Below are 26,648 nucleotides of genomic sequence, written 5' to 3'. Positions count from 1 at the left end.
AATGCAACGCGTCTTTTTCAGAGCTCAGAGTTTAGATACGAAGTGTTCATTAAAGCTTGTTACTCGTCCACAACTACAAACGAGCGTGCTAAGTAAAGTTCAATTCAATTTTATTTATATAGCGCCAAATCACAACAAAAGTCGCCTCAAGGCGCTTCATAAGCGGCATCTTCTCTTCACTTTATTGATTTTTGCTCTCGGCTGTTGTGAGTCAGTGAGAAGCACACTTTGCCCTGAGTGGGTTTGCTGTTGTGTACAGTTTGACAAAGGGCAGCGTTTCCATCCTGACCTGCAAAACAAACAACTCTTTACGGAGAGGAAAATCAGGCGTAGCATCCTGCTGGCCAGTAGGGCCTGCCCAATTTCCACCTTTTACTGCAGCATTCAAAGGCTTCATTCACTCCGTAGCTCCGTTCTGTTCATTTTCATTTATGGGCCACTTCAAACAAATGACTCAAAACACACATTTTTCCGTTTAGTCCTGTTTAGCTGTATTATAGCAGACAACTCTGGATTTATCTGAGACATCCACCCCTGAGATGCTTTGCCTGTCCATATACAACACGTCTTTAATAATGTAAATTATTTCTGTAATTAAGAAAAAACTCGCAATGTTGGATTTGGGCCTAGAAATCTCAGGAACGTTTCTATTTACACTGGATTTTATTCTACTGGCCTCCAGTAACACCGTGAAAACCCCTTTTAATCTGCACATGAAACGTGTCCTTTAATCTGCACATTAAATAAATCTGTGGACCTGATTTTACTCATCTGTGCAACACTGCTACAATTAGAACCACCGCGTCTCACAGGGATGCACAGACACTGGTCCCTGCACAGGCAGGGCTGTGGAAAGTCCTCGTTTTCAGGTGGAAGAGCCGTCAGTTGAACCAAAATGCTGCTGGGATTAAGAAGAGATTATTAGTTTCTATTCTAAGGTCCCAGTTAAAAGAAGAACTTGAATGAATGATCAGACCCCATCATACGATCAATCAAACTAGCCCAACAGAGGACTTCCCTCTCACACTGTGGGCTGACTTCCTGGGGTGTTTGAACGTAAACTGGGAGGCAGAGCCTTCAGCTCTAAGGAACCAGCTCCCAGTTTGGATTGGAGACAGTTCTGCACACAACTGTTGGTCTATTTTTTATTCTGAGCCCAACGTGCCTGCTGTCTCACTCCTCTGAGTTTGAACTACATGTGCTGCTGTCTTCAGCTTTGTTTTGGTTAGTCTAGTTTATTTTATGTAGTTTATTTTTAATCATTTTAATCATTTTTAATTTAAATGTTAATAAACTTAGGGACTCCAATAGAGACAGACAAACTCTCATTATTAATAAAGCTCTGTTAGGACTGGACCTGGTGAACAGGTTTCTTCCTGTTAAAAGGGAGTTCTTCCTCCCTCTGTCTCCAAGCACTTGCTTGTAAGAGACCACCTGGTTGTTGGGCTCGTTTTTGAATATTGTCTATGGTCGGTTCTTTCCCTTACACCTTACAAGTATCTTGAGATGACTGTTGTTGTGAGCTGGCACTATGTAAACAATGTAAGTGAATAACTGAAAGAAATTATAATAATAATTCACACCAAAGATCTGCAGGCCTGAGTGTGGACTGAAGTTTATGAAGGTCTAAAGAATGTTTTTCTGTACATTAGGATGCTCTGTAACACGTTCACTGTTACTCTGGCTCACCTGACTGCTGCAGTAAAATGAAGTTTAGTAAATGTTTGCAGCAGTAAAACCACTAAACCATTACTGCCTCTCTGACAGAACACAGGCTCCCATTGCAAACCAGGAACATCACAGATACATGCCATGAGCCACCACAGCTGCTCACACAACAACTAATACTGCCATCTGCTGGTGATGCCTCTCGTTCTCTTGCTTCAGTTGTTTTTGAGGTTGTTAGTATTTTTTAGCTGAAGCGGATCTCATACCGATCTCACAGCGCTCTCCTCCGTAGCTGGGCAGGCATAAGCATTTGAAAGAGTCTACAGTCTCCACACAGGTGGCTCCATTGGCACAAGGGTCGGAACGGCACACATCTACCTCTGCAAAAAAGGGGGGCGGGTAACACTACTGTTACAGCGAGGTGTGGGGACGGGAGGCGGATCAGCAGGGTGGGGAACAATACCATGCAATGCAACTTCAGATTAGACTTACAGCACCTAGAATCATCATCCATCTTTGTTAACAGCTCTCTCAGGTTAGCATGTGCGAATGACATTGACATTTATATACTGAAATATACACTAAAATATCCGATTGTTGCAAAGAAGGATGATTCTAGTCCCTGCAGTAAGTTTATCTTTGAATCCTTTGCTAGTTGCAGCAGAAAATCACCATTTAACTCCCAGCAGGATGAAAGCACATATGTTGCAGCAGTTAGATTTAGCATGCATGCATGAGCAGAGGAGGCGTGCTGGCATGGCAGACCAAAAACAGCACACAGGCTGAAGAAGACACTTGTGATGAACACGAGACACAGACGCGGTAAATCCTCAGAGCAGAGACTATGCACATTTGACAAACGGCCGAACGTGGACATCTGTCACACAAACACAAAGACCCAGAGCTCGACACAGAGAGACAACAAACCCAAGCAAAAATACAGTCAGGACACAACAGCAGAGAAGGAAAACAGAGACTGTGAGTCTGCTTCATGAACACTGACTACAGTTACAACAGGTTAAATGTTTATCTGGAAATAAACCCTCAGATAACAGGCTGATTAATGCACAGACTGCAGACCAACAACAATGTAACACATGCAGACAACAAACAGAAATGTTTCAGGCAAAGTCTGTTAACAGGTACTGAACGAAGCTGCTGTCAGAGAAGGAAATGAGAAACTTACCGTCACAGAAGGCAATGCCGTTCTCTGCAGTGCATGAAGCATCGCCACAGGGGTTCGGTTCACATGGGCCAACATGTCCTTAAAAACAATGCACACTGATTCACACAACACGTCCTCCATGAATGACACACAACAGCACAACTTAGAAAGACACAACAGGCTTTGGCTTTAGCCAACTCAAATATCTCTAAGATGGAAAAGACTGTGAGATGAGCACACTCACATGTATACACTGACATTATTAATTATACAGATGAACTGCTTAAAAGGTATAAGTGTGACGAATTCTCAATATAGGAACAGAAAACCAGAAACACAAACCAGAACATATTTACCAAGAGTTTAAAACAAAACACAAAAATTCTTCTACTGGAATTAATATGAGCAGAGAAAAAAACACAAAAGTAAGTATTAGCTCCATTAACACACCAGAAAATTACAGTTAAAATAATAAAGAAGACAAACTGGGAACAAAACACAACCTGACACTAATAAAAACTGAGAGCTCAAGAAGAATAAACACTCAATAAACCAGATCACAAAAGTAAAAAAACCAGCCAAAAACAAAATAGAAAAGAGATCCATGGAGGCAAAATAACAAATGAGACACGATGAAGAAAATATAGATAATAAATTATTTAAAACAATAACTGACTAGATTTCAAAAGTAACAGCAAAACAGACAAAATGTTCACTGTGATGTTGTACTGGAGTGGAAAAGCATCACAGTGTGAGGCTGAGAAGGATGCAGCACATGCAGCTACACTGTGTATACTACACTGTATACGGTGTACTAAAGAAAAAGAAAGAAAGACGTAGATTAAGAAGCAGAAGAAGCATGTCGTTTCAAGTGTTTCTGTATTTTTTAAACTACATTTATTGTTGAGCTTCTCAAAAAACTGAGACAGCACGAGTGCAGTGATTTGTTGGCCTTACGTCTTATCATCTTGTCAGCACAGTTAGGCTGAAACGTAAACACTGAGTCTGTGCTGGCATTGAAATTTTGCAAGATACAAGTAATGTAGATCCTGCACAAGTTTCCAAAAGACGACAACAAAGTAACAGAAAGTGTACTTGTGAAGTTATTCTTTTTAAGGGGCTTAAACATAAAGTCAAGTATTTTCTATTGTGCATTGATAAGCTGAGCCTCAGTGACACCTGTCATGGGTGAAAACCCAGCAATAACCAGAGTTTCACTCATTTAGCAGTTGTTACCGGCAGCAAGGATTTGGGTTTGCTATGTGATCACCAGCCAGTCTCTAGGCCTTTATGACTTTTTAAAAGTAAAACTAAATACATACGAACAGCTGTTGCATGTACAGGGATAAAGGGATTCATACCTTACTTTTCCATCAGTCACTAAACTAAGAATAAAACCTTGCAGGTCACTAAAATCTAAACTAAACTACACTACAAACACTTCTGTTTCTGATTTTCTTCACTTAGTCGGGGTTAAACAGTTTCAGTGCACATGCAAAAATCAAACTGATATCTGCACTGCCTGTAACACTGACTGTGCAATATGTCGCGCTGCGAGTCGGCTCACAATCAGGTGTAGGAAAGTAAAAGAAATAAGACTTTATCACAGCTTTGGTAAATGTTCTGTTCTCATGTATACGAGGGCTTTTTTTCTCTACCTGAGCCCTTTAACCTGATGTTCCCAGACTCAGAAGACCATGGATGCATAGCTCCACGTAGAGTATCTGTAGAGCGGGAATCATACCACTGACGTTCTGATCGGTACCAACTGTACCTCCTGATCCATAAGACTTTAATATAAATGCCTTTTGATCATTTATTTAGTTTTTGCTCTCTTTAAACTTTGTATCTGTTTGTGACACACCTCAACATTTAACTGTTTTTATTCTTGACATTTAATGTCTGTGTTCATTTTTCTTTGCACAGTTTGAATGTTAGAAGAAGATCATGGCTCGCACAGGTAAAGTATCAACAACATTTAGGCCGGGTGGTTGCCACTCACAGGGTCTCATTACAGCCACAGGCCCACTGGGTGGATGCTTCTGCAGCCCTGCCTTACTTAGTTTTTCAGTGCGCTTTATAAATAAAGTTTATTATTATTATTATTATTGCTTTGTTCACGGCACAAGTTAAACCATGCATGGAAAAAAGTTTACAGGGTAAGGCAGCCGTTCCTGTAGTTTGGCATCAAATCAAAGAAGTCGCTTAGGTGAGAATGACTACGTGGACATGTAACGTGCTGCTAACAGTAAGTAGCAGCTAGCTTGGCACACGCTAACTTTTTCAGGTAACAATCATTCAAATCTGATGCACAGCTTAGTTTTTATTGCTGATGAATGATTTGATTTTTTGAATCCCACCAAGCAAAAGCAAGTATAAAGTTAACCATCTGTTTCAGGAACTACAATAAAGCAACAGTTTCCTCTCAAAGGTGCATATTTGCAGCAGCTAGCACATCAACACACCACCACCACCAAAACACACCTGGTGGTTATGGTTATAGTGACACCCTTAAAAGTAATGAACTGAACGTTTTAATTGGCACAAACAGCTACAGAGTACTTCATGTTGATTTGATACACTACCAAAGACATGATATTTTAAATCCAGAGCAGAAAATATAAATTGTGTCAAGAATATATTTACTAACCTTCAACAGGGCCTGATGTCTGAACAGAGGGTGGTGCAACTGTAATGGGAGGTGCTGCTAGTGCTGCCGGGACAACTGCAGGGGCCAGGGTTACAGGGTCATCATCGGGGGTCTCTGGCACGCCATTAGGGTCCTCCTGTGGTCCTGTGGTGCTCTCTGTCACATTGCACTCAATGATGGGATAGGCCACTGGCAGATGCCTAGATGGGCCTTCTGAAAAAGTCGTGCTGGCAGCAGATGAGTCAGAGTCTCCACTCCCAGGGTAAGAACCACTGCCACTACTACTTCCTTCTCCACTGTACTCCAACGGCCCCTTACCAAGCTCCGAAAACAGCGTGCCTGAGTCCTCTGGTGATGTGTTTTCAGATACCTTTGTCATTAGATCCTCAGACAGAAAGATAACACTGCCTCCTCCTCCACTTGTAGAGGACTCGTATCCAGAAAGTCCTGATCCAGACAGAGAATGAAAACTTGAGCTTCCAAATCCAGACAGATATCCACCACTTCCCTCTGCAGAACTGTAGAGTAAAACCCCAGACGCCTCCTCCACTCCAGACGATGACCCCGTCAGCTCAGTGAACCCTGAACCCACCAAAGTCACACCAGGGAAAAATTCAAAGACCCCTCCAGAGGCTGAGGCACTGAGGTCCCCACTGACGTCCCCACTGACGTCTCCACTGAGGTCCCCACTGAGGTCTCCACTGAGGTCCCCACTGAGGTCTCCACTGAGGTCTCCACTGAGGTCCCCACTGAGGTCTCCACTGAGGTCCCCACTGAGGTCTCCACTGAGATCACCACCGAGGTCTCCACTGAGGTCTCCACTGCAATCTCCATTAAGATCACAAATGAGAACGCCAGATCCTGAAATGTCCCCAGAGCCACTGAAGAAGTCTCCACTAAGCTCACTGTATTTACTGGAGGTGGTTGCATCAATCAATTTATCATCTATCAATAAGATCTGAGCGTCTCCACTCCCTGAAAGCTCTCCTGACGGTCCACTACCACTTCCAGAGGAAAATTTGGATGGAAAACTGCTAGAGCCAGAAAACTCCTGACCGGTGACGAAACCAGAGGACATGTCTGTGGAAAAACCACTTTCTGTAGAACTGAAACCAGATCCAGACCAGGACGCATCCCCACTACCACTCAGCACTCCAGATCCCACATCAGATGAAAGGAAAGTAAGGATCTCTGTGCTTCCCTCTCCAGCTTCTTGAGGTCCTCCAGAACCTGAGCCCTCGCCTGAAGGAGTGGAGTCAGTGCCTGAAAAAAAAATACTGATCGTGGACCCTTCTCCACTACCTGATCCAGAAACATCTGTACTGCTGGGACCTGATTCTCCACTGGGTAGGTCAGCATGCGCACTGCCAGCCAGGTCTCCAGAGCCAGAGGAAGGGAGGTCTCCAGAAGCAGAGCCATCTCCAGAAGTAGCATTATCTCCAGAACCAGAGGAGTCTCCAGAGAAAATCTCGTCTGCAGGCTGTCCAGATCCAGACGATTCTCCAGAGTGACCTCCAGATGTGTAATCTACTACAGAAGTGTCTCCTGAGCCTGAACCAGAGCCTGAATTCTCTACATTGATGGGAGGAGATATGGAGGGAACAGCTGAGAACAGAAATTGAAAGTTAAGCTTAGAAACAAACGGGAGCAAATGGGTAATCCAGTCATGCTCTGAAGGAAACTCACCAGGTCGTAACAAATGGGTAGCTGATGTCAGATTTAGTAGAGCCTCCTCAATTTCTGTGACGTTCAGTCCAGTTTCATCTGCAATAAGCCGAACGTCAGCTGTGAAAATGTAAGTGAATGATGATCATGGTGGTTAAGAGTCAAGTATAAGGTATAAATCGTCAATGATAAGAAGCCCTGTTTGGGAGAAAGACAAATGAATTTTCTGTTTTAAAAATAGTTAAAAAAATAGTTTTAAAAAGCAAATGTGTAGTTAGACCTCAGAGGGTTAATGAATAGTAGAGACATTCAGAATTACCTCTGAAACAGTAAGCATCAAATCTGGCATCAAGTTCAGGATAGCCAGTCTGGTGATTGTACACAGTGTGCACTCCTATTTTCCCCGCACCGCACTCCGCACGTGGATTGTTGATGGGATAACGCACACTGCGATCTACTAGCCAGCCTGCACGGCACTTGTCAAAGCCCATTTTCCAGGCAGCATAGAGATGTCCTGTGGAGGCCGCTGTGGCGTTCTGCTCTTGACAGCTACGAACAGCCTCACTGTAAGTGAAACCTTCAGCTGATCCAATGTGGAAAACCTCTCCTGTGGAACAGATGACAGTGAATAACAAAAATCTATACAATATTGCAAAGTCATAACTAAAACTTTAGGCTTTTATCACCTTTGAGCCCGTCAGTGTAGCAGTACACGTCGTATCTCTCGTGTGCTGGCCTCAGACCGTAGGATCGAACCCCAGGTCGATCTCCCAGATCTCCAACACAGCTTTCTCGAGGGTAAGCGATAGGATACCTACACGAGAGCACACAACTATAAAACCTGGTTTAAAACAGAAATCTCTTCACTTGCTCCAGAATAGCAATCCAGAATTACCTTACAGTCTGATCCAGTAGCCAACCTGCGTCACACTGCTGGTATCCAGCTCCATACGCTGCCTGCAGCTGCTGCGGCGTGGCGATTGAGCCTCCGACACTCTGGCAGGCTTGTTGGGCCTCGACAAAGGTGAAAGCGTAGCGGCCGGCAGCTGAACGGTAATGGAAGACCACGCCTGTAGAGGAATCAGGAGAGACTACTGTGGGTTGAAATCCTGGAACGTCATTATTAGGGAATCTCTCTGGTCCTTCTTCAGTTATTATAGCATGCATCAGCGGCTCATTTACTGACCGCTTGGAGGTATCACAAAGCCTTTGTGTGGCTCCCTGCCAACATCCGGCTGTGCTGTGGCTGACTGTATCAGATCAGTGACAGACTCGGTGATGTTTGGCGGCTCAGCCAGAGGCGGGTCGGTGGGGCTTTCTGTGTAGGTGAAGTCCACGTTAGTAGGCATCATAGTCTCCACCTCTCCGGCAGCCTCACTCTCTGTTGTCGTGCTCCTGAAGAACACCTCTGGGCTCTGTGTCACTGTGGTGACTTGCAGCACACCGCTGCCCTCCTCTGTCATGCCTGAGCCGTCTTCATCAGTCGATTCTGAAGGTGAAAGAGGAGATGACGTCTAAAGGTGAGTTTTTAAAGAATCTTCTGGAGGAGCTGGTTTGAGCAAGCCACCTATCCGGTTGTTAAGTGATGACGTGACGAATCCTACTTCCGGGCCTAATACATCTGCGTTTAATATGGCTTTTGTGTTGTTAACATGTTTAATGTTTTGTATTTTCTTCTATTTAATCTCAAAAAGCTCCTAAAACAGTCAGTGATCACTGTTGACCTCCCTCGGCTTTTATTACCGCTAATCATTTATTTAAGCTCAGTTTTTAAAACCTTAGGATGTAACTACAGCCCAGCCCATGCAGCAGTATATGTATGACTAACCTCGTATTGTGGATGGATTATCTCAGTTGTTCTCCTGGCTGAAGTTTGGTCCTTTTACAGCATCCTGCCATGTGATTACATTTGTTCCTGACCACCGAGAACACTCACGTTAACTTTTATCTTTTATCGAGTGGAAAAAAAGTTAGCTTGTTTATATTATGCTAACATAGCTGTGTCGCTAGCGGTCACGTAGCACATCATTATATACCAGCTAGCCAAACTTCAGTAACCCTACAAACGTCACTGCTGTTTAGTTTTCTGTATTCATTTATGTTGGAAGTGATAACAGAGCTGTACGTTTGAATTTGTTTCCAAAACCCCGCAGTCAGGACATGCTATATTGTGTTTAGATAGAAGCTAGCGAGCTAACTTCCTGCTAACTTCTAACTCCGTTAAATGTCATAAATTCCGTTTTCATGGATGCCTGGATGTTAAACTCAATTGTTACACCTGGTAGAGCAGAACGCTGATCATTTTATTACAGATGAAAGACTTTAGACAGTTTTTTAACTCTCAGTAATGCCATAGTGATTGTTTGATATATGGACCTGCAGCGGAGTTTAGGACCAGACACGGCTAGTGACGTCAGACTTAACGACCGGATAGGCCATAAGGCTAACGCATTAGCCTGGGAATCTGCCCTGGAGCTGTTTACCCAGTCTTACCCAGTCTTACCCAGTCTAACCCAGTCTAACCCTAGCCCTAGTCTTTTAATTAGGCCTTATCCACTCACAGTATTCAATGATACACATGTCATTGAAAACTTACAATATGGTGTATTATTTATATAAAATCCCAAAATGTCATGTTGTGGTCAAAGTGTCACAAAAAATAATTAGATTACTGTTACTTTCTCGTAAGCACACTGCGTTACTAAAACGTGATTTTGTTTGTCAACAACGGATAATATGGAGTGCAGGAGAGAGTACGACCATGCAGCGTTTAAAGCTTGATTCTGTAAAAAGTGACACAAACATTAGCGTCTGCTGTTCACTCTGTGTGGGCAGAAAACTTCTTTCTACAGCGAAAAGTTAAACTTCAAATCTGAGCGAGCACGCTGCCACGGGAACGTGACAGCCACAGAGAAACCCCCGGATCCCCCCACTGACATGACCGCTGTGGGCAAACCTCCACCCACCCCACTCCTGCCAAACACAGACAATAGATTTAAGAGCTGCTGAGTGTTTGATTCTATTCATTTTTACTGTGTTTTACTTGCATCTATTTGAAAGAGTGTAAACACAAAACATGATTTTATTCTATATGCTGGAATATGCAGAACATAGGTTTAAATGTTAAACACGTTTCTTCAAGTCAAAGACTGTTGATATCATTTAATGTTTGCTTGATGCATAAAGTTAAAATTAATAAAACATTTTTTTCATTTGATTCAGTTTTGTGTGATGGATTATGCAGAAAAAATAGAATTGGGCTGAAAGTTCTGTTGCTTTATTACGTATTCAGGTTGTTTTTAAAAAGTAACTAAGTAATAAAGTAACAAATTACTTTTGAATTACCTTTTTCAAGTAACTTGACCGACACCACCTACATGTTAGAACTACAGGAGCTGCTCAGTGAGGGAAACCCTTGCCATGAAGCTCCCAGTGCAGTTTCTGTGCTGATGTTAATGCCAGAGGAGCTCTGGGAAGCTGCAGTTACTGCGTCAGTGGGGTACTGGCGTGTTTTAGACACCATGCACCACAGCACTAGGTGACCTCTCTCTGTAACTTAAGTGGTCTGCCACTTTCTGGCTGAGTTGCTGTGGTTCCTAAACACTTTTACTTCCAAGAAAGTTCAGCTGATGTGTAGCATTGGCATCCTATTACAGTACTACACTCAGTGAGCTCTTTAGAACGACTCTTTTTGCACAGATATTTGCAAACTGCATGATTTTTTTGCACCATTCGGCCACGTGATGCAGTATTGATCAAGTGAATAATGCCACAGTCACACATTTGACTGTGGCATTATTATGTCAGTGGCTAGAGACCAGTCAGTGACCTTCTGAATGGTAAACTGGTTAGTGAAACCCTCTTTACTTTTAGATTGCTGCAATTGTTCGTAGTTTGCAGATAAGATCTCAACTTGTCTGCAAGAAAGTGTAACCGCTCACCCTTCAAGCGGTTATAAGACTGTAAACAATGGCACACAAATAGTAAAGGGAAATTATTGGCCTTCAGAGTAAAAGCTCTGTTCCACAGTTGCATCTTTTACATTGAAGACAAACAGTCCCTGTCTGTGGTTTGTGTTGGTGCAGCAAGCTGCTAGCAACCAAGGGAATCACCAGGAGGTTTCTGCTGCAGAACTGTCTTTCTGACCAGTGTCAGCTGAAGGCCCCTCCAACTCTGGTGACAGGTGATTGATCACACTCTCTTGATCAGTGTGTGCAGGACATGACAATCCTACAGCCCCAGAGAAACCGTGGCATCTCTGAGGCTGTAGGATTCAAAGATTCAGAGGTTTGCACTTTAGTCCGTTTAGTATATGTAGGTTCTAGTAATTTGCAACTGTTTCCTGCACATGTAAAATGTGGCAATACAAAGCTATAACTAGTGAAAGTACAGATGCACACTTGTGTGCTTTTATTGTGTGAGCGATACCTGTGTAACAGAAGGCGTCACAGCGAGACTCTGGAAGAGGATATCCTGTCTGGTTTGCGTGAAGATAAACAGTCCGTACCCCGATCAGCCCGCCTCCACACTGTGGCCTACGAATGTTGATGGGATAGCGGACACTCCTGTCTGCGAGCCAGCCAGCGTTGCAGACATCCATCCCTCCTTGCCAGGCCAGGTACAGCTGACCTGTAGTGGCCAGCTGAGCACCCTTATTAGAGCACGCCAACACAGCCTCTGAGAAGGTGAACTTCTCTGCAGTCGCAGTGTAGAAAACTCTGCCTGTCTCAGATAAAGAGCTTTGTGAGAAAAATAAAGAATACAAATCATGAAAGGATGAGTTTAAAATGCATTAAAGTGTACCTGTCATCTTCTCAGCGAAGCAGTAAACATCATAAGTCTCATTGAGATCCCTCACGCCGTAGGTCCTGACTCCAGGCAGTTCTACTTTGTCACCATAGCAGTTCATACGAGGACTCTGGATTGGGTACCTGTGGTTAAACAAAGTAATGTGAAGAAGAAAACACTGAAAACTAAACTCATGTTTGCTGCTGTACAGAAGTTTAACATGAGCACATTATGATCTGCTCACATTAGCTTTGTCCTTTCAGACCACAATTCATTGATTTCACGTTTTTCCTTAAATCCACAGTAAAGAGTTTTAAAAACACATTTCAAAGAAGTTGAGAGCAGACTGGAAAATATGTCTATTTTAAGAAAACTCCCAGTACGACGAATTGTATTAACTGCTAAACATGACAAGAAAGGAGAGGCTTGGTGCTTCATAAGTGGGAATGGACAGAAATAATATTTCTCTATAAACTATCCGGTTGTTAAGTCTGACGTCACTAGCCGTGTCTGGTCCTAAACTCCCCTGCAGGTCCATATATCAAACGATCACTATGGCATTACTGAGAGTTGAAAAACTGTCTAAAGTCTTTCATCTTTAATAAAATGATCAGCGTTCTGCTCTACCAGGTGTAAGAATTGAGTTTAACATCCAGGCATCCATGAAAACGGAATTTATGACATTTAACGGAGTTAGAGGTTAGCAAGAAGTTAGCTCGCTAGCTTCCATCTAAATACAATATAGCATGTCCTGACTGCGGGGTTTTGGAAACAAATTAAAACGTACAGCTCTGTTATCACTTCCAACATAAATGAAGACAGAAAACTAAACAGCAGTAACGTTTGTAGGGTTACTGAAGTTTGGCTAGCTGGTATATAATGATGTGCTACGTGACCGCTAGCGACACAGCTATGTTAGCATAATATAAACAAGCTAACTTTTTTTCCACTCGATAAAAGTTAACGTGAGTGTTCTCGGCGGTCAGGAACAAATGTAATCGCATGGCAGGATGCTGTAAAAGGACCAAACTTCAGCCAGGAGAACAACTGAGATAATCCATCCACAATACGAGGTTAGTCATTCATATACTGCTGCATGGGCTGGGCTGTAGTTACATCCTAAGGTTTTAAAAACTGAGTTTAAATAAATGATTAGCGGTAATAAAAGCCGAGGGAGGTCAACAGTGATCACTGACTGTTTTAGGAGCTTTTTGAGATTAAATAGAAGAAAATACAAAACATTAAACATGTTAACAACACAAAAGCCATATTAAACGCAGACTACTTTAGGCCCAGAAGCAGGATTCGTCACGTCATCACTTAACGACCGGATTACAAGTAATTTAGGGATATCATAATCTGCAGTCTTGCAGTCTCTGTTCTAAATTATCCCAAAGTTATCGCATCAGGTTAAGCTCAGGACTCTGTGCAGGCCAGTCAAGTATTTCCACACCAACCTCAGTCATCTTTATGGACCTTGGTTTGTGCACTGCTGCGCAGTCATGTTGGAACAGGAAGGAGCCATCCCCCAAAACTCCAAAATGTCTTGTTATGCTAAAGCATTAAGAGTTTCTTTGACTGGAACTACGGGGCCAACTCCAGCCCTGCACCATAATCCCCGCTCACCAAACTTTACCAGCTCTTAATCAACATTTTTTTGATTACGATGCCAAATTACAGTTTTTTACTGAACAGAAAAATGAGTTTTAGTCCTATGTTGTTCTGCTTGGTTAATTCTGACTTCAGCGCTGGCTTAAACTTAAATTTAAAAAAGTGAATTTAGCCGTTTTCGTTTTTGGCACATTTCTCAAATATGTTTCTTTTCTTGCTTTTATGAAGGGCCATGTTATAAATTTTGGAAATAAAACTAGTGAGTAGTTGCTCCTTGGGTGGGTGCTGACCTGACTGTGTGATCAGAGAGCCAGCCAGCGTCACACTGGTGAAAACCGTCATCGTACGCCGCTTGGAGCTGTTCAGGTGAAGCCATTACTGCACTATTCTGGGTGCACGCTGCCTTCGCCTTTTCAAAAGTCAAACTGTAGCGTCCCATGATGGCCCTGTAGTGGAACACAGTGCCTGGAGAGACAAAAAGTGGGATAACAATAAGAAAGAGCGATGGTGCGATGTGACCAAAAAATCCATATAATTTTGGTCATTTTGTCAACACTATCACATAAAAGTAAAAAATCAAAAGAAAAGGTATCGACTCCTGCCTCGCAGACATCATGTGTCACTCATACCTTGAACCTGGACGTGCACGATGCTGTGGTTGTCCTCGATGTCGTGCTGAACCTCACAGCAATACACTCCCGTGTCACTGGAACGCAGCTCAGATATCCTGATGCTAGCGTCTGTCGGGGTCCCAGGATAACCTATCAGCTGGACTCTGTCCTGGTAGTTCTCAGTGATATGCACTTTCCCCCCCTGGGCAACAATGATGGTTGTGACCTTTTCTTTAGTCACAAAGCTCCATTTGATCCGATGAGACAAGGGGGCGATGGTGGGAGCGCCAGGGTCATCAACAGTGTGATCCTATGAGAGGCAACATCATTTACAAACATTTTCGAGGGTTTATAGAGACAAACATACGTACATACATGTCAGGTAGTTAAAGTAATATGACAGGTTCAATCTAAGCTTCTGTTACTTTATTTGCTGACTAAGCAGCTGTACTGTTGTTTGGATGTCAGTTCTGCTGAGATTACTGATCTATTGCATTCTGTGTAGTGGTTAACACGTGTGCGCCTAACGCTGAAGCTAATGATGTCATGGTGGCTAAGGCCTTCTTTTATATGGCACACAAAACAAAGGTGTAGTTTGCCATTTACACACCTCAAAGTAGCACGGTAACGTCAGCGTTTCCCCCAGCAGAGGGCGCTGTGGACCCTCCAGGAGAATGATGACACTCAGTACATCCTCTGGGTCTGTGAAGGTCAGACATGCACACAATGTAGAAAGACAAGACTGCTACACGCCAGTGCTGACTGATGAGGACACTGGAGAGAAACTGTAAGCTGCACTTCTTACCCATATAGGACTGCTGCTCATAAAGATCATATGTGGCTGAGGTGACAGTCACATACAAAGCCATCAGCACCGTCCCCCGGATCATGTTCATCCTAAAAATCAAACAGGAAAATTAGCAGGAACACGACTGTGACTCGAACTCTTCGTCACACTTGGACGCTGATGTTAAATGCGAATCCTTTTTTCTTATGTCCTACCTTTAGAAGTGAAAAAAGAGAACTTAATCTAAACTGTTGAAGAACAGGTCAATTAAAATGAGACCACAAAGGTATTATAACCTCAGTTTCTTACCTCCTGCAGTCCATAGCCTGAGTGTGTAAAACGTGCTGTACTGAGATGCTGTAGCACTACGAGGCTGGTTCTGATCATTTATGCTTCTTAATTCAGATAAAACTGAGGTTATTGTACTCGGCGCTGAAAAGCTTAGAAATATGGTATCTAACCAGATTCTTACTCTGGATGGCATTACCTTGGCCTCCAGTAACACTGTGAAGAACCTTGGAGTCATTTTTGACCAGAACATGTCCTTCAACGCACATATTAAACAAATATGTAAGACTGCGTTCTTCCATTTGTGCAACATCTCTAAAATTAGAAATATCCTGTCTCAGAGTGACGCTGAAAAACTAGTTCATGCATTTATTACTTCCAGGCTGGACAACTGTAATTCATTATTATCAGGATGTCCAAAAAACTCACTGAAAAGCCTTCAGTTAATCCAAAATGCTGCAGCAAGAGTCCTGACAGGGACTAGAAAGAGAGAGCATATTTCTCCTGTTTTGGCTTCCCTTCATTGGCTTCCTGTTAAATCCAGAATTGAATTCAAAATCCTGCTCCTCACATACAAGGTCTTAAATAATCAGGCCCCATCTTATCTTAATGACCTTGTAGTACCATATCACCCTATTAGAGCACTTCGCTCCCGCTCTGCAGGCCTACTTGTTGTTCCTAGAGTATTTAAAAGTAGAATGGGAGGCAGAGCCTTCAGTTTTCAGGCCCCTCTTCTGTGGAACCAGCTTCCAGTTTGGATTCGGGAGACAGACACTATCTCTACTTTTAAGATTAGGCTTAAAACTTTCCTTTTTGCTAAAGCATATAGTTAGGGCTGGACCAGGTGACCCTGAATCCTCCCTTAGTTATGCTGCAATAGACGTAGGCTGCCGGGGGATTCCCATGATGCATTGAGTTTTTCCTTTCCAGTCACCTTTCTCACTCACTATGTATTAACAGACCTCTCTGTATTGAATCATATCTGTTATTAATCTCTGTCTCTCTTCCACAGCATGTCTTTATCCTGTCTTCCTTCTCTCACCCCAACCAATCACAGCAGATGGCCCCGCCCCTCCCTGAGCCTGGTTCTGCCGGAGGTTTCTTCCTGTTAAAAGGGAGTTTTTCCTTCCCACTGTCGCCAAAGTGCTTGCTCATAGGGGGTCATATGATTGTTGGGTTTTTTCTCTGTATCTATGAAGCGCCTTGAGGCGACTTTTGTTGTGATTTGGCGCTATATAAATAAAATTGAATTGAATTGAATTGAAATGATCACAGAAAGATTTCAGGTTCTTTATCTCTGGTAAAGACTATACTTATCATAATAATCCAGTAATACTAAAACTTACACTGAAAATAATAAAATTACACTGAAACAAAAACTACTACAGCTAATCTGAACTGATAATGGAAATTATAAACCCCCCAAATTTCATGTATAAATACAAAGCTGTAGTAAGTCATCAGTCCAGTGACCAAGGTTTTCGCACAGGTGACCTTTTGATGGGCGGAGCAGTGGAACCGTGCAGGGACTGATTTGTGCGTTTAGAATTTACATGTTTTGTTTGGAGGGAACATTTTACCTTCTTGTCTTGTTTATTTCAGTATTAATAAAGCTACTTTTTGGATTATTCATTTATTTATTTGAGATGTGCCAAATCCCACAAGACTTAACTTTACTTCTAAGATTTTTTTTATGTTCGCTGGAAGAGACATTTTGATTTTTAACATACTTTTTTGTTTAAATTTGTATTTGTTTGGCCGAGTGTGTGAGAGAGATAAACACTGGAACGGCCCGGAAACGTGGTTACAGTGGAAAAAAGAAGCCAGTTTCTCTCTGTTTCCCTCCCCACCATTGTGGGGTTTTTATTTAAATAAAATGATTGTTGTTTTCTGAACAGAGGCTGCTGCTGTTCTGAGTAAATGAATCACTGCATTTGCAGCGGGAAGAGGCTGCCGTTAAAACAGCACTATCATTTTTTCTGCTTCTCTTAGTTCAGCCAACATTATTAGCAAACTTGCTCATGAGCCAAATAAATAAATAAATGGCTCTTGTATAAACGATCGGTGAAAGGCTCAGCCTGTCCTTAACCTTAAACTGGCTCACATACAAATCGACATTTGATATTTTCTACTTTAATTATTTACTCCGTGCTTCATGCTTTCTACTGGTAAACTTTTGCTTTTGGCTTTTTGGAGGAAGTTGGTGAACAAATGGGCAGTAACTGCACGATCTGATTGGATGTCCAAATTTAGCACAGAATTTCACATAATGCTTTTTTTCTTTCTTTCTTTGAACCCCTAAAGCTGGAGGGTCGATGTCTGGACTAAGTGACAGCTCATTAGCACTGAGTTTGTGTGAGTGGTGCTGGTGGCCAGCTCCACACTGCATTCATTCAGCCGCTGTGGTAAGGTCCACTCCCACAGAGACTGGGCCCATAAGACCAGATCTGTTCCCCGTGAAGCCTGTGTTATGGCAGCTCTGACGACACCAGGGCTGTGTAAACAGCACAGCGTAGATTCCAGAGTCCGCCCTTTCCATCACGTCCTAACACTGCTCACATTCAGGCCGGAGACCGGAGTGCGACGTGATGGAGGGAGGCCAGTCAGGCCTTTGATCCTGGACAACGACTGAATTTATATTTCTTTACATGAGGCAAAACGTTCATGTGATGGTGTAAAAATGTCATGTTTGTTACAGGTGATGACTGTGTTGTTCAACCATGGGAGGAAATTAAGGTGTGAGATAGGATGGCTGAGCCCCAATACTGTGCTCTTCAGTGAACTAGCTGACGTTAAGCAATGTTCAAATATGGACTCAGAGTTCTGCTTCCAGGTATAGATGCATACAAGATGGTTTGGCCCACCACCCACCACTCTGCTTTACAAAGTCAACAAGGACCGTTTAAAATCCTTTTCCTGGTTACTTTTCTTTGACCTTAATGCTAAATGCTAATTGTAAAGGCTGCAGCTTCAGACAGATGCTGAATTACAGTAAACAATAAAAAAGGAAGAATTGATAAGTTTGATAATATTTTTGGTCTAAATGCTCTTTCATTTGCATAAAAGCAAATGTAACAGGGTCATAAATCACATATTGTTATAATTACACAAAATGTGTTCTAAACCCCCAAACTGTTCCTTTTATACCTGACTTTTAGGACCTCCAAGCCTGTAGTTATGTTCATTATCAGTTAGAGCCCCTCCTCATTCTTTTCTTCTTCTTCTTTGGTGCAATCCTATAAATACAATGTACCACTTTTGCCTCTCCCCTTTTCTACAATTCCCCTGTGGGAGAGGAGCTGGAATGGGCAAATTATTTACTTGGAGGTCTTTCTTTCTTTACCTTTTTTATCAGACACAATGCAGAATCACACCGGTTACACAAACACACTAAACTCTGAGAGTTAAAAACAGACCAGCTGATCAGAGAGGCTGTTCTCACACTTATTACTGGGCACGCATGAAAAAAGGGATGAACACAACATGAGCACTGTGAAAAACAGACACACCAGTAAGAGCCGAAGAGTCAGTGAACTGGTGCTACTTAATGCCACAGTTCTTCTTCTGGTCTGAGGCGAAGCATCAAAAAATGAGCTTTAAGAAAGAGCGCTTAAAGATGTACAACCATGAACAGGAGTAATAAAAGGCTGCAGAGGCCACGAATGACGGCTGAATCATACTGAAGGAAACGCATCACCAAAAAACGGCAGCACATAAAAAAGACGAGAGCCTCAACCAACCCAGCGTTAGTGATGTCATCACTTGTTGTAAGCACGGTTATAGTTGTAACCAGATTTGTTGAAGCGTCGCTACATTGTTACGTGACAGCAGCACCTTCATGTTTAGGTTTTTCCACAATTACAATCCTCACATTGATCCATTTTCAGGTAGGAGAACTATACTTCCTGAAACCTGGGATTTTTTCACAGCCTCCTCAATGCCTGTCTTACACTGTGGACATAGCGATCTGTTACACTTTTGATTTGATTATACTCAGATATAAAATCAGAACAGAATTGGGGGAAAAGGCTTTTAAATACGCTGCCTCTGCTTCCTGGAATAATCTGCAGAAGGAACTGAAATGATCAGAATTGGTTACCTTGGGAGAGTTTAAGTCTGTCTTAAAGGAACGAGAGAATAACTCTTTTACTCAGTGTGATTGTTTTTAATGTACTCTTAATTTGATCTGTTATTGTATATTTTACACATGTTGGTATGGGATATTGTATTTGTTTTATATGTTATATACCTATGTGGTATGTGACTTTTGTTGCCATGATGTCAGGTCTCTCTTGGAAATGAGAGTTTTAATCTCAATGAGATTTTTAACTTGGATAAATAAAGGACTAATAAAAAATAACAAATACTTGGCATAACATCTGGGGTGACAAAAAAACTGTTATTCTTATTCATGGTCATGATTTTTTTTGTGTGTGGATGACTGAATGTAGTGTAAAGCGCGTTGGGGTCTTTAGGGACGAAGTAAAGCGCTACACAAATACAAATACAAATACAGGCCATTTTTACCATATTGCTGATATTTCAAGCAAACGATACATCAAATGATTTCTTTATTTCTGTAATTCTGGGCTAATACTTGTAACATTCTGAGCTATTTATATTTGATTTATCTCAGGGCTGTTTAAATGTTTACTGTGAGATACTGTATCTTCCTTTAGTGATATTTTCTGTAATTCTTACGTACAGATATATAATGAAGACAACACTAAATACAAGTATGCAGATCAGCACCAGAAGGTTAAATAGACTTGAACTTATCTGGGGTTCTCACAGGTATAGTTTATGATGTAAAAACACAGAATTTGTTGTGAAAATAAGATTTCAGGAAAAGCACCCAAATAATATATATGCATGAGTAAGTGCATCCATCCTTCCTCAGAAAATATGCCCGAAAAAGTCTTGCAAAAAAGCAAATTACTCACCTGTTGTAGAAAGACTGGCACACCTGTGGCTGTTAAATCCTTCTTCACGGTGTGCTTCTCGAGCTCCAAGCTGAGAGTTTAAAAGTCCCGGCGAATAGCAGGAGCAGAGAGCTCAGGATGCTCAGCTGTGTGCAGAGGAAGGAGCCTGAAACCAGGTCTGGCTGTCAAACCTCAGGGGGGGCACGCCACCATCAAGCTGCTCAGAATGAGGTGTGGACAGGTCTGATACCTGCTTTCAAAGTAAGAGCACATGGAGCAGATGGTGACTTCAATTCTCAGAGGCAGGATTGCTGCTGAGGAAGTTTTTCAGCCACAGTAAAATGATTTTAGAAGAACTGATAAAAACTCTCGTAGTGGGATTTATCTCTGCACTCCAGGTTTAGTCATAATCACACATTTCACTGCATGGATTTGTTTTCATTACGAATATAATAGAAACATAAGAAGTTCATGTGATGATACATGGAAACCTATAAGCTGTCCCACATGGTTTTGGACAAGTGATGATGTAATTACTATGAGCCCTTAAAACAGCAAAAAAAGCTGTGTTGTTGTCTTAAAATAATAATATGGGCATTACTATTCAAGTATGATTTGTAACATTTCAATCAGGGGGTCAGCGAGCTTATTTTAGTTACTTAACGTTATTTTATGTTCTGAAATTTAACTTGTGTCCAAAAAAGTGTCATCGTTATAAAGAAAGTAAAACAGAATCATGCCGTGCTTTTATTTTGAAAGAACAGTGCAGGGTTTTTAGGGGGTTGGTTCGTGATTCGTTTGATGGGAGTGTAGAGGGGAAACGGGTGGAGCTGGAAGGATGTGCAGCATCCCACAGACATGGTGGAAATGACTTTGTGATATTCTTCAGCTGATGTTCACAATCAGACGTGTTCGGCAGACGCAGTGTCTCAGAGATGAAGTGATAATCAAATGCGAGGGTATTTCTGGGCCAAATATTTCACACGGCAGGATTTATGATAAAAAACTAAACCTTTAATCAGATAAAGTGAATAATGGCACCCTACAGATTCCTTATGGTTTTCTGCTGTCCTGACATCAAACCTGGACTCATTAATGGACCCTGCCATCAGGCCTCACCCCCACCCTCTCTGTGTTTGATTTCACTCCTGAAAAAGTAAAAAGGACCTCTACACTAGGAACAAAGCTGCTCTTTCACTGTTCGTAGGGCAGAAATTACAGAGCGTTCACATGGCTAATGTGTTGGTGCCATTGACACTCATGATTGGGATCTAGCTTGAGTTTGAGTAATGATGGTAATACTCTTTTCCTCCAGCAATACAAATTATAATTTTAACAATTTGCTGCTCAGGTGTATGAATGCTGTGATGGGAGGCTGATGGATGCCGAGTGGGAGCACTGGCCTGACTGGATTTAAATCTGAATGGTGTACTGTAACCAGACTGCCTGGACTTTGCTTCAAAGAGGAGGGGGAGGAGGCCCTGGCTGCGCCTGTATGCCCGGAGTTTCAGCACTTGTCCCTGTTTTCCATGTTTAGAGTTTTCCATTTTTAGGCTATTTATCCACAGTCTTTGGAACGAGGTGTGTCTACAAGTTGGGCTATTAATGCTGGACCCAGAGTGAGGTAAGATGACCAAACTGTTAGACTCAAGCCCTACGCTGGAAAACTGTCATCAACCTGAAGAAGCAGCTTTGTAATGCAGTGACATAAGAATAACGGACATAGAATAACGGTAAACTGTGAGTTATTCATGCACCTGTGGCTGTTACAGGCACATTATAATTGTAATTCTGTCGTCTCTGAGCACACACACACACACACATCATGGATCGATGACAGAGTTTCGGTTCAATCCTTGGGGATCAGGAGACATTTAACTTTATTCATAAGCTCCTTTCACTGCAAAGGCCACCTTAGACAGTGCTGTTGTCTGAGAGTTGCATGACACAGAATAAACCAGTTTGCTTTGTCTTCACCTCTGTGTGTATGTACGCCACTTTGCTGAGACTGAAATAAAACTGAGCACTCAAATAGAACCTTGAGTGCTCAAATTGAGCAGAAAGCACTGTATAAGTACCAGGCCATCTAACATCTAACAGCTTTGTAGGAGGTGGTGATCTGTGAGTGAGCAGATCCCCTGTGGAAACAATCCAAACCTTCACACTCTACCAGCTGAGTTATACCGACTCTTTCTCAGGCAGAACATCACACCGTAATATTTCCCAAAGAGAAGAAAGGCCAACATGCAAAGAAAAAGCAATGCTTACAAAAATACCTGTGCATGTGGATTGGGCCTCAATTTATACATGTGTGCCCTAACAGAGAAACGGTGAGACACTATAGTCTCTCATGTGGTGATTAAAAACACATTTGTATGGAGCAGCTGCTGTTGGTGACGCACTGGAGATCAGTCGGCAGGTGCAGATGGCACAGTGCACAGAGACCATGCCTGAGTCCAACTGAACGTGCCGGGCCCACCTTATCAAATGGTCACTGTACTCTACGAACTGGTCAAACGCCCTTGTGCACTCAGATCAGCAGATCTGGGAGAGGGCGCTGCTCTGGTGGCGATCAGCAGGTTGTCTCATTGACCACGGTACAGATCACCTAGTGTGAGTCACTCTTTGTCTGTGCTGGTTCTAGCTACAACTGACCATGTCTTTGGTACTGGTTCAGTCCAGAACCAGGAGCCTCAAACCTTTTGAATTTGACAAACTGGAGAATAAATTTCACATAAATCTTTTTAAAATCACAGTTTCAGTAGAGTGGCTTTAGTTTGCAACTCCTCCTTGTTTTCCTGTGTTAAAGGAAATAGCCATCAGTGTTTCAGCAGGGAAGCCCTTGTGAAGCTTGTTTTAGCGTTTGTTCATTTTTTAGTTGTATTTGTTTTATTCACTATGTGTGCTGATATTGCATTTCAAACAAAGAGCAAAGAAAAAGCTGATAAAGCTTCATCTGTCCTAAAGGAATGTTTTACTTTAACACAGACACAGCTGTTATATAAGTTTGATGGGTATCGAGCTACTTCCATTTGATCTTTTGAGACCTGAGAAGCTGTAGTCAGGAAGTCTGCCCTCCAGTGCTTTTGTTAGAAACCCCCCCTGGAAAACTTCTCCTGGAAGCAGAGCCTGTTTATTTTTGCTTGCTATGTGGAAGAGTGGAACTACAACAAATCTCTTGTTGGAGTCTAAAATGTAATCCGGTCAAACAGAACAAGTTAAATTTGATGTTTTGTGTTTATTTTTGGATTTTTTTAGGAACTGAGGTGTTGCAGAGTTTACAGCATCAAGCTTAAAAGGAAAAACAAACACCGGCATGAAGTGACTTTGGCCAAGGACTCTGTAGTCCACAGGAACACAAAGTGTTTAGGTAGTGGGAGAACATTTACTAAAAGAAAACTATGTGCACACCACATCAAAATAAAAGGAAACGTTTTATTTCACATTTGTGTGATTAATAGATCCCCAGTTTGATCCCGGGAGGAGTCCGAAACAGGCAGCCCAAAGTAGCATTAGCCATCTTCTTGATCATCTTCTTAGAGGGACGCTACCAAATCTGGGTCAGGCACATTTGATGATGATTGAACTCATGTGGGGTTTTTTAAATGCAGTGCAAAAAATAAAAATACACACACACACATATATAAATATATATATATATATATATATATATATATATATATATATATATATATATATATATATATATATATATATATATATATATATATTAGGGGTGCAACGATACACAAAATTCACGGTTCGGTTCGGTTCGATACTTTGGTGACACAGTTCGATATTTTTTCGATACAAAAAAAATGTTCATGCCTTTTTAATTTGTCATTTATTAAAATTATAAATATATATTTTAACTCAAAAGTACAGTTTTTAAATTTAATGTTGCTGAAACAACAAAGTAATAAAAAAATTAATCTATCTGATGGAGAAATCCCTCATCTTTGGAAAAGAGAGTTTATTACAGAGAAATGTCTCTTTCCAAAATAAAAGCTATACTATACGCTTCTTCTGGGCTATATTCTCAGCAGCATATTAAACATATCAGGTCCCCATAAGGAGAATCATGTGCTAACGGCTGTCTAAATGACTCGGGTAAAGTTTGTAGCATGCGTGCTTGTTGTTTTTGTCTGCTTCCACTTGTCTTTGCATGAGGATGATGTCGGTGTAAATGTGCAGTCATATTCGTTGTGTTCCCACTAGTGCTGTCAGCGTTAATCTCGTTGAAATGAGGTTAACGCCACAACACGGCAAATCTCCGTTAACGAGCTACCGCGGATCGCCCCGTGAGTGGGGCTGGATGGCCAACACGTTAACGAGCTAACTGCGCTAACGCACTAGTTCCCACCAATGTAATTGAGCATTGCTGGCACATCCAACATACTGTTTTACTTTTGTCTATGACGCGCTTACCTTCAGGCTCATACGTCACATGAAAACCAAAATAGTTCCAAACGGCAGATCTGAATTAGGGTGGGGGAGGTTCAATTTGCCATGTTGCAACGAGAGCTTAACTTCTGTCTCGCTAGCTTGCCCTGCGCTCAGTGAATCTGCGTTCGACTACTCCGCCTAAGCTGCACTGTCGAGCACAGACAGCATCGTCAGAAGAAAAGTTGATAAAATAAATTAAAAATTTTGTATTGTTCGATATATATGCGTACCGAAAGCACTGTATCAAACGGTTCAATATCGATACGAGTATTGTTGCACCCCTAATATATATATATATATAAATATGTAGAAGGAAGGAGGCTAGGGACTAGTGAGTGTCAGCACCACAGTCCAGGATGAGACAACAAACATCCACCAATACATCAGGAAGATGGCCCCAACTGACCGGGTGCTCAGTGAATACCTCAGGCAGCAGAAACTCAAGAAAGAAGAGGAACCATCATGGAAGGACAGGCTCCTGGTATGTACCACCAGCAGATAGCAGAGGTGACTGACATTCAGAAATCCTACCAGTGGCTGGATAAAGCTGGACTGAAAGACAGCACAGAGGCACTAATCATGGCAGCACAGGAACAAGCTCTGAGCACAAGATCCATAGAGGCTGGGGTCTATTATACCAGGCAAGACCCCAGGTGCAGGCTGTGTAAAGATGCCCCTGAGACAATCCAGCACATAACAACAGGGTGCAAGATGCCAGCAGGCAGGGCATACATGGAACGCCATAACCAAGTGGCCGGCATAGTATACAGAAACATCTGTGCCAGGTATGGCCGCGAAGTCACGAGGTCAACATGGGAGATGCCTCCAAGGGTGGTGGAGGATGACCGAGCTAAGATCCTGTGGGACTTCCAGATACAGACGGACATACTGGTGGTGACTAACCAACCGGACAGAGTGGTGGTAGACAAACAGAAGAAGACGGCCGTAGTGATCGATCCCAATGACAACAACATCAGGAAGAAGGAACACGAGAAGCTGGAGGAGTACCAAGGGCTCAGAGAAGAGCTGGAGAGGATGTGGAGGGTGACGGTAATGGTGGTCCCAGTGGTAATTGGAGCACTCGGTGCGGTGACTCCCAAGCTAGGCGAGTGGCTCCAGCAGATCCCAGGAACAACATCAGAGATCTGTGTCCAGAAGAGGGCAGTCCTGGGAACAGCTAAGATACTGCAGGACCCTCAAGCTCCCAGGCCTCTGGTAGAGGACCCCAGCTTGAGGGATAGATGGAGACTGTTTCCTAAATCTAAAAATACTTTTTAATGTGTCATCATGACAGTGTAGTCACAGTTTTGTCAGCCAATATATCATTTTAAACATCCAGCTACCTTCCCATTAAAATAAGATTGGGTAGTTAATCTGTTTATGGTGTTTGTCACAGAGCTGCGTGTCCTGTGGAGGACAGAGCAGACCTTCTTCTGCTGGGCCACAATCACAGCTAATAAAACACAAGTTCCCTCAGCCAGACCACTGCTGGGTCCACTCCCAGAGTCACTGATTACTCTATCAAGGCACTACTGTTGAGACATGTGTCCCCACCCTTTACAAGAAGTCTTATAAGTGTTTTGTATGACTTTCTGACCCCAAACTCATTGAAGTGGGCCAAACAGGATGTGTTTACAGGTAGTGGCAAAATAGCTTAAAGCTACTCTAGCTTCTTCATAAAGCGAACCCTTTGGATAACTAGTACAATTTGCACCTGTATTTATTTTTATTTTATTTCTTTTTTTCTAGTATATGCAAAAAATATAAATGAGGAAGTCACTCTACCTGTTTAGACACAGGCACAGTAATGAATAAACATAAATGATTTCAGGTAATTTTATAACGATATCACTAATGGCTACCGCAGACCTGATTATTCACAAATAGGTTTGTGACCTGGTATTTTGTTTCGGCCATAAATGGCTGCATGTTTGGAAGAAAGGATGGCGTGGCGTGCTAAGCTATTAGCTGATGCTAACAATGGTTAGCAAGTGGTGCGTCCATGTAGGGTGCATGCACAGACACACATAAACAGAGTAGCTAAGTA

General features: G+C 42.3%; 2 protein-coding genes and 1 pseudogene across 9 annotated transcripts in view; 2 read left to right on the top strand and 1 right to left on the bottom strand.

Annotated features, from left to right (window-relative positions):
* The window catches only part of LOC146525101 (aggrecan core protein-like), a 35,904-nt gene that overhangs the window by 8,487 nt on the left and 769 nt on the right, over window positions 1-26,648 (bottom strand). For 2 of the 8 annotated variants that reach the window (XM_085165686.1, XM_085165766.1), the window contains exons 2-16: window positions 20,177-20,408; window positions 14,964-15,055; window positions 14,769-14,860; window positions 14,177-14,468; window positions 13,838-14,012; window positions 11,952-12,079; window positions 11,577-11,870; window positions 8,335-8,637; window positions 8,044-8,218; window positions 7,835-7,962; window positions 7,468-7,755; window positions 7,170-7,268; window positions 5,484-7,088; window positions 2,855-2,932; window positions 1,935-2,048 (exon numbers count right to left, since the gene is read on the bottom strand). In XM_085165686.1, the coding sequence (XP_085021812.1) occupies window positions 1,935-2,048; window positions 2,855-2,932; window positions 5,484-7,088; window positions 7,170-7,268; window positions 7,468-7,755; window positions 7,835-7,962; window positions 8,044-8,218; window positions 8,335-8,637; window positions 11,577-11,870; window positions 11,952-12,079; window positions 13,838-14,012; window positions 14,177-14,468; window positions 14,769-14,860; window positions 14,964-15,054 (3,862 nt within the window). In that variant the 5' untranslated portion in view covers window position 15,055; window positions 20,177-20,408. The remainder of the gene's footprint in view (window positions 1-1,934; window positions 2,049-2,854; window positions 2,933-5,483; window positions 7,089-7,169; window positions 7,269-7,467; window positions 7,756-7,834; window positions 7,963-8,043; window positions 8,219-8,334; window positions 8,638-11,576; window positions 11,871-11,951; window positions 12,080-13,837; window positions 14,013-14,176; window positions 14,469-14,768; window positions 14,861-14,963; window positions 15,056-20,176; window positions 20,409-26,648) is intronic. The other 6 variants (XM_085165838.1, XM_085165610.1, XM_085166006.1 and 3 more) reach the window with 5 other exon arrangements.
* Window positions 676-26,648, top strand: part of ppip5k1a (diphosphoinositol pentakisphosphate kinase 1a) — a 61,864-nt gene continuing 35,891 nt past the window's right edge. Inside the window, exon 1 of the mRNA XM_085166377.1 lies at window positions 676-689. The gene's annotated coding sequence lies outside the window, so the exon portion shown is untranslated. The remainder of the gene's footprint in view (window positions 690-26,648) is intronic.
* LOC146525102 (uncharacterized) lies at window positions 24,911-26,409 on the top strand (annotated as a pseudogene).

This window comes from Neolamprologus multifasciatus, chromosome 1, assembly GCF_963576455.1.
Source record: "Neolamprologus multifasciatus chromosome 1, fNeoMul1.2, whole genome shotgun sequence".
NCBI classification, from domain to species: Eukaryota; Metazoa; Chordata; class Actinopteri; order Cichliformes; family Cichlidae; genus Neolamprologus; species Neolamprologus multifasciatus.
The sequence above is the reverse complement of the archived record's forward strand: the minus strand, read 5'-3'. Positions and strand labels throughout refer to the sequence as shown.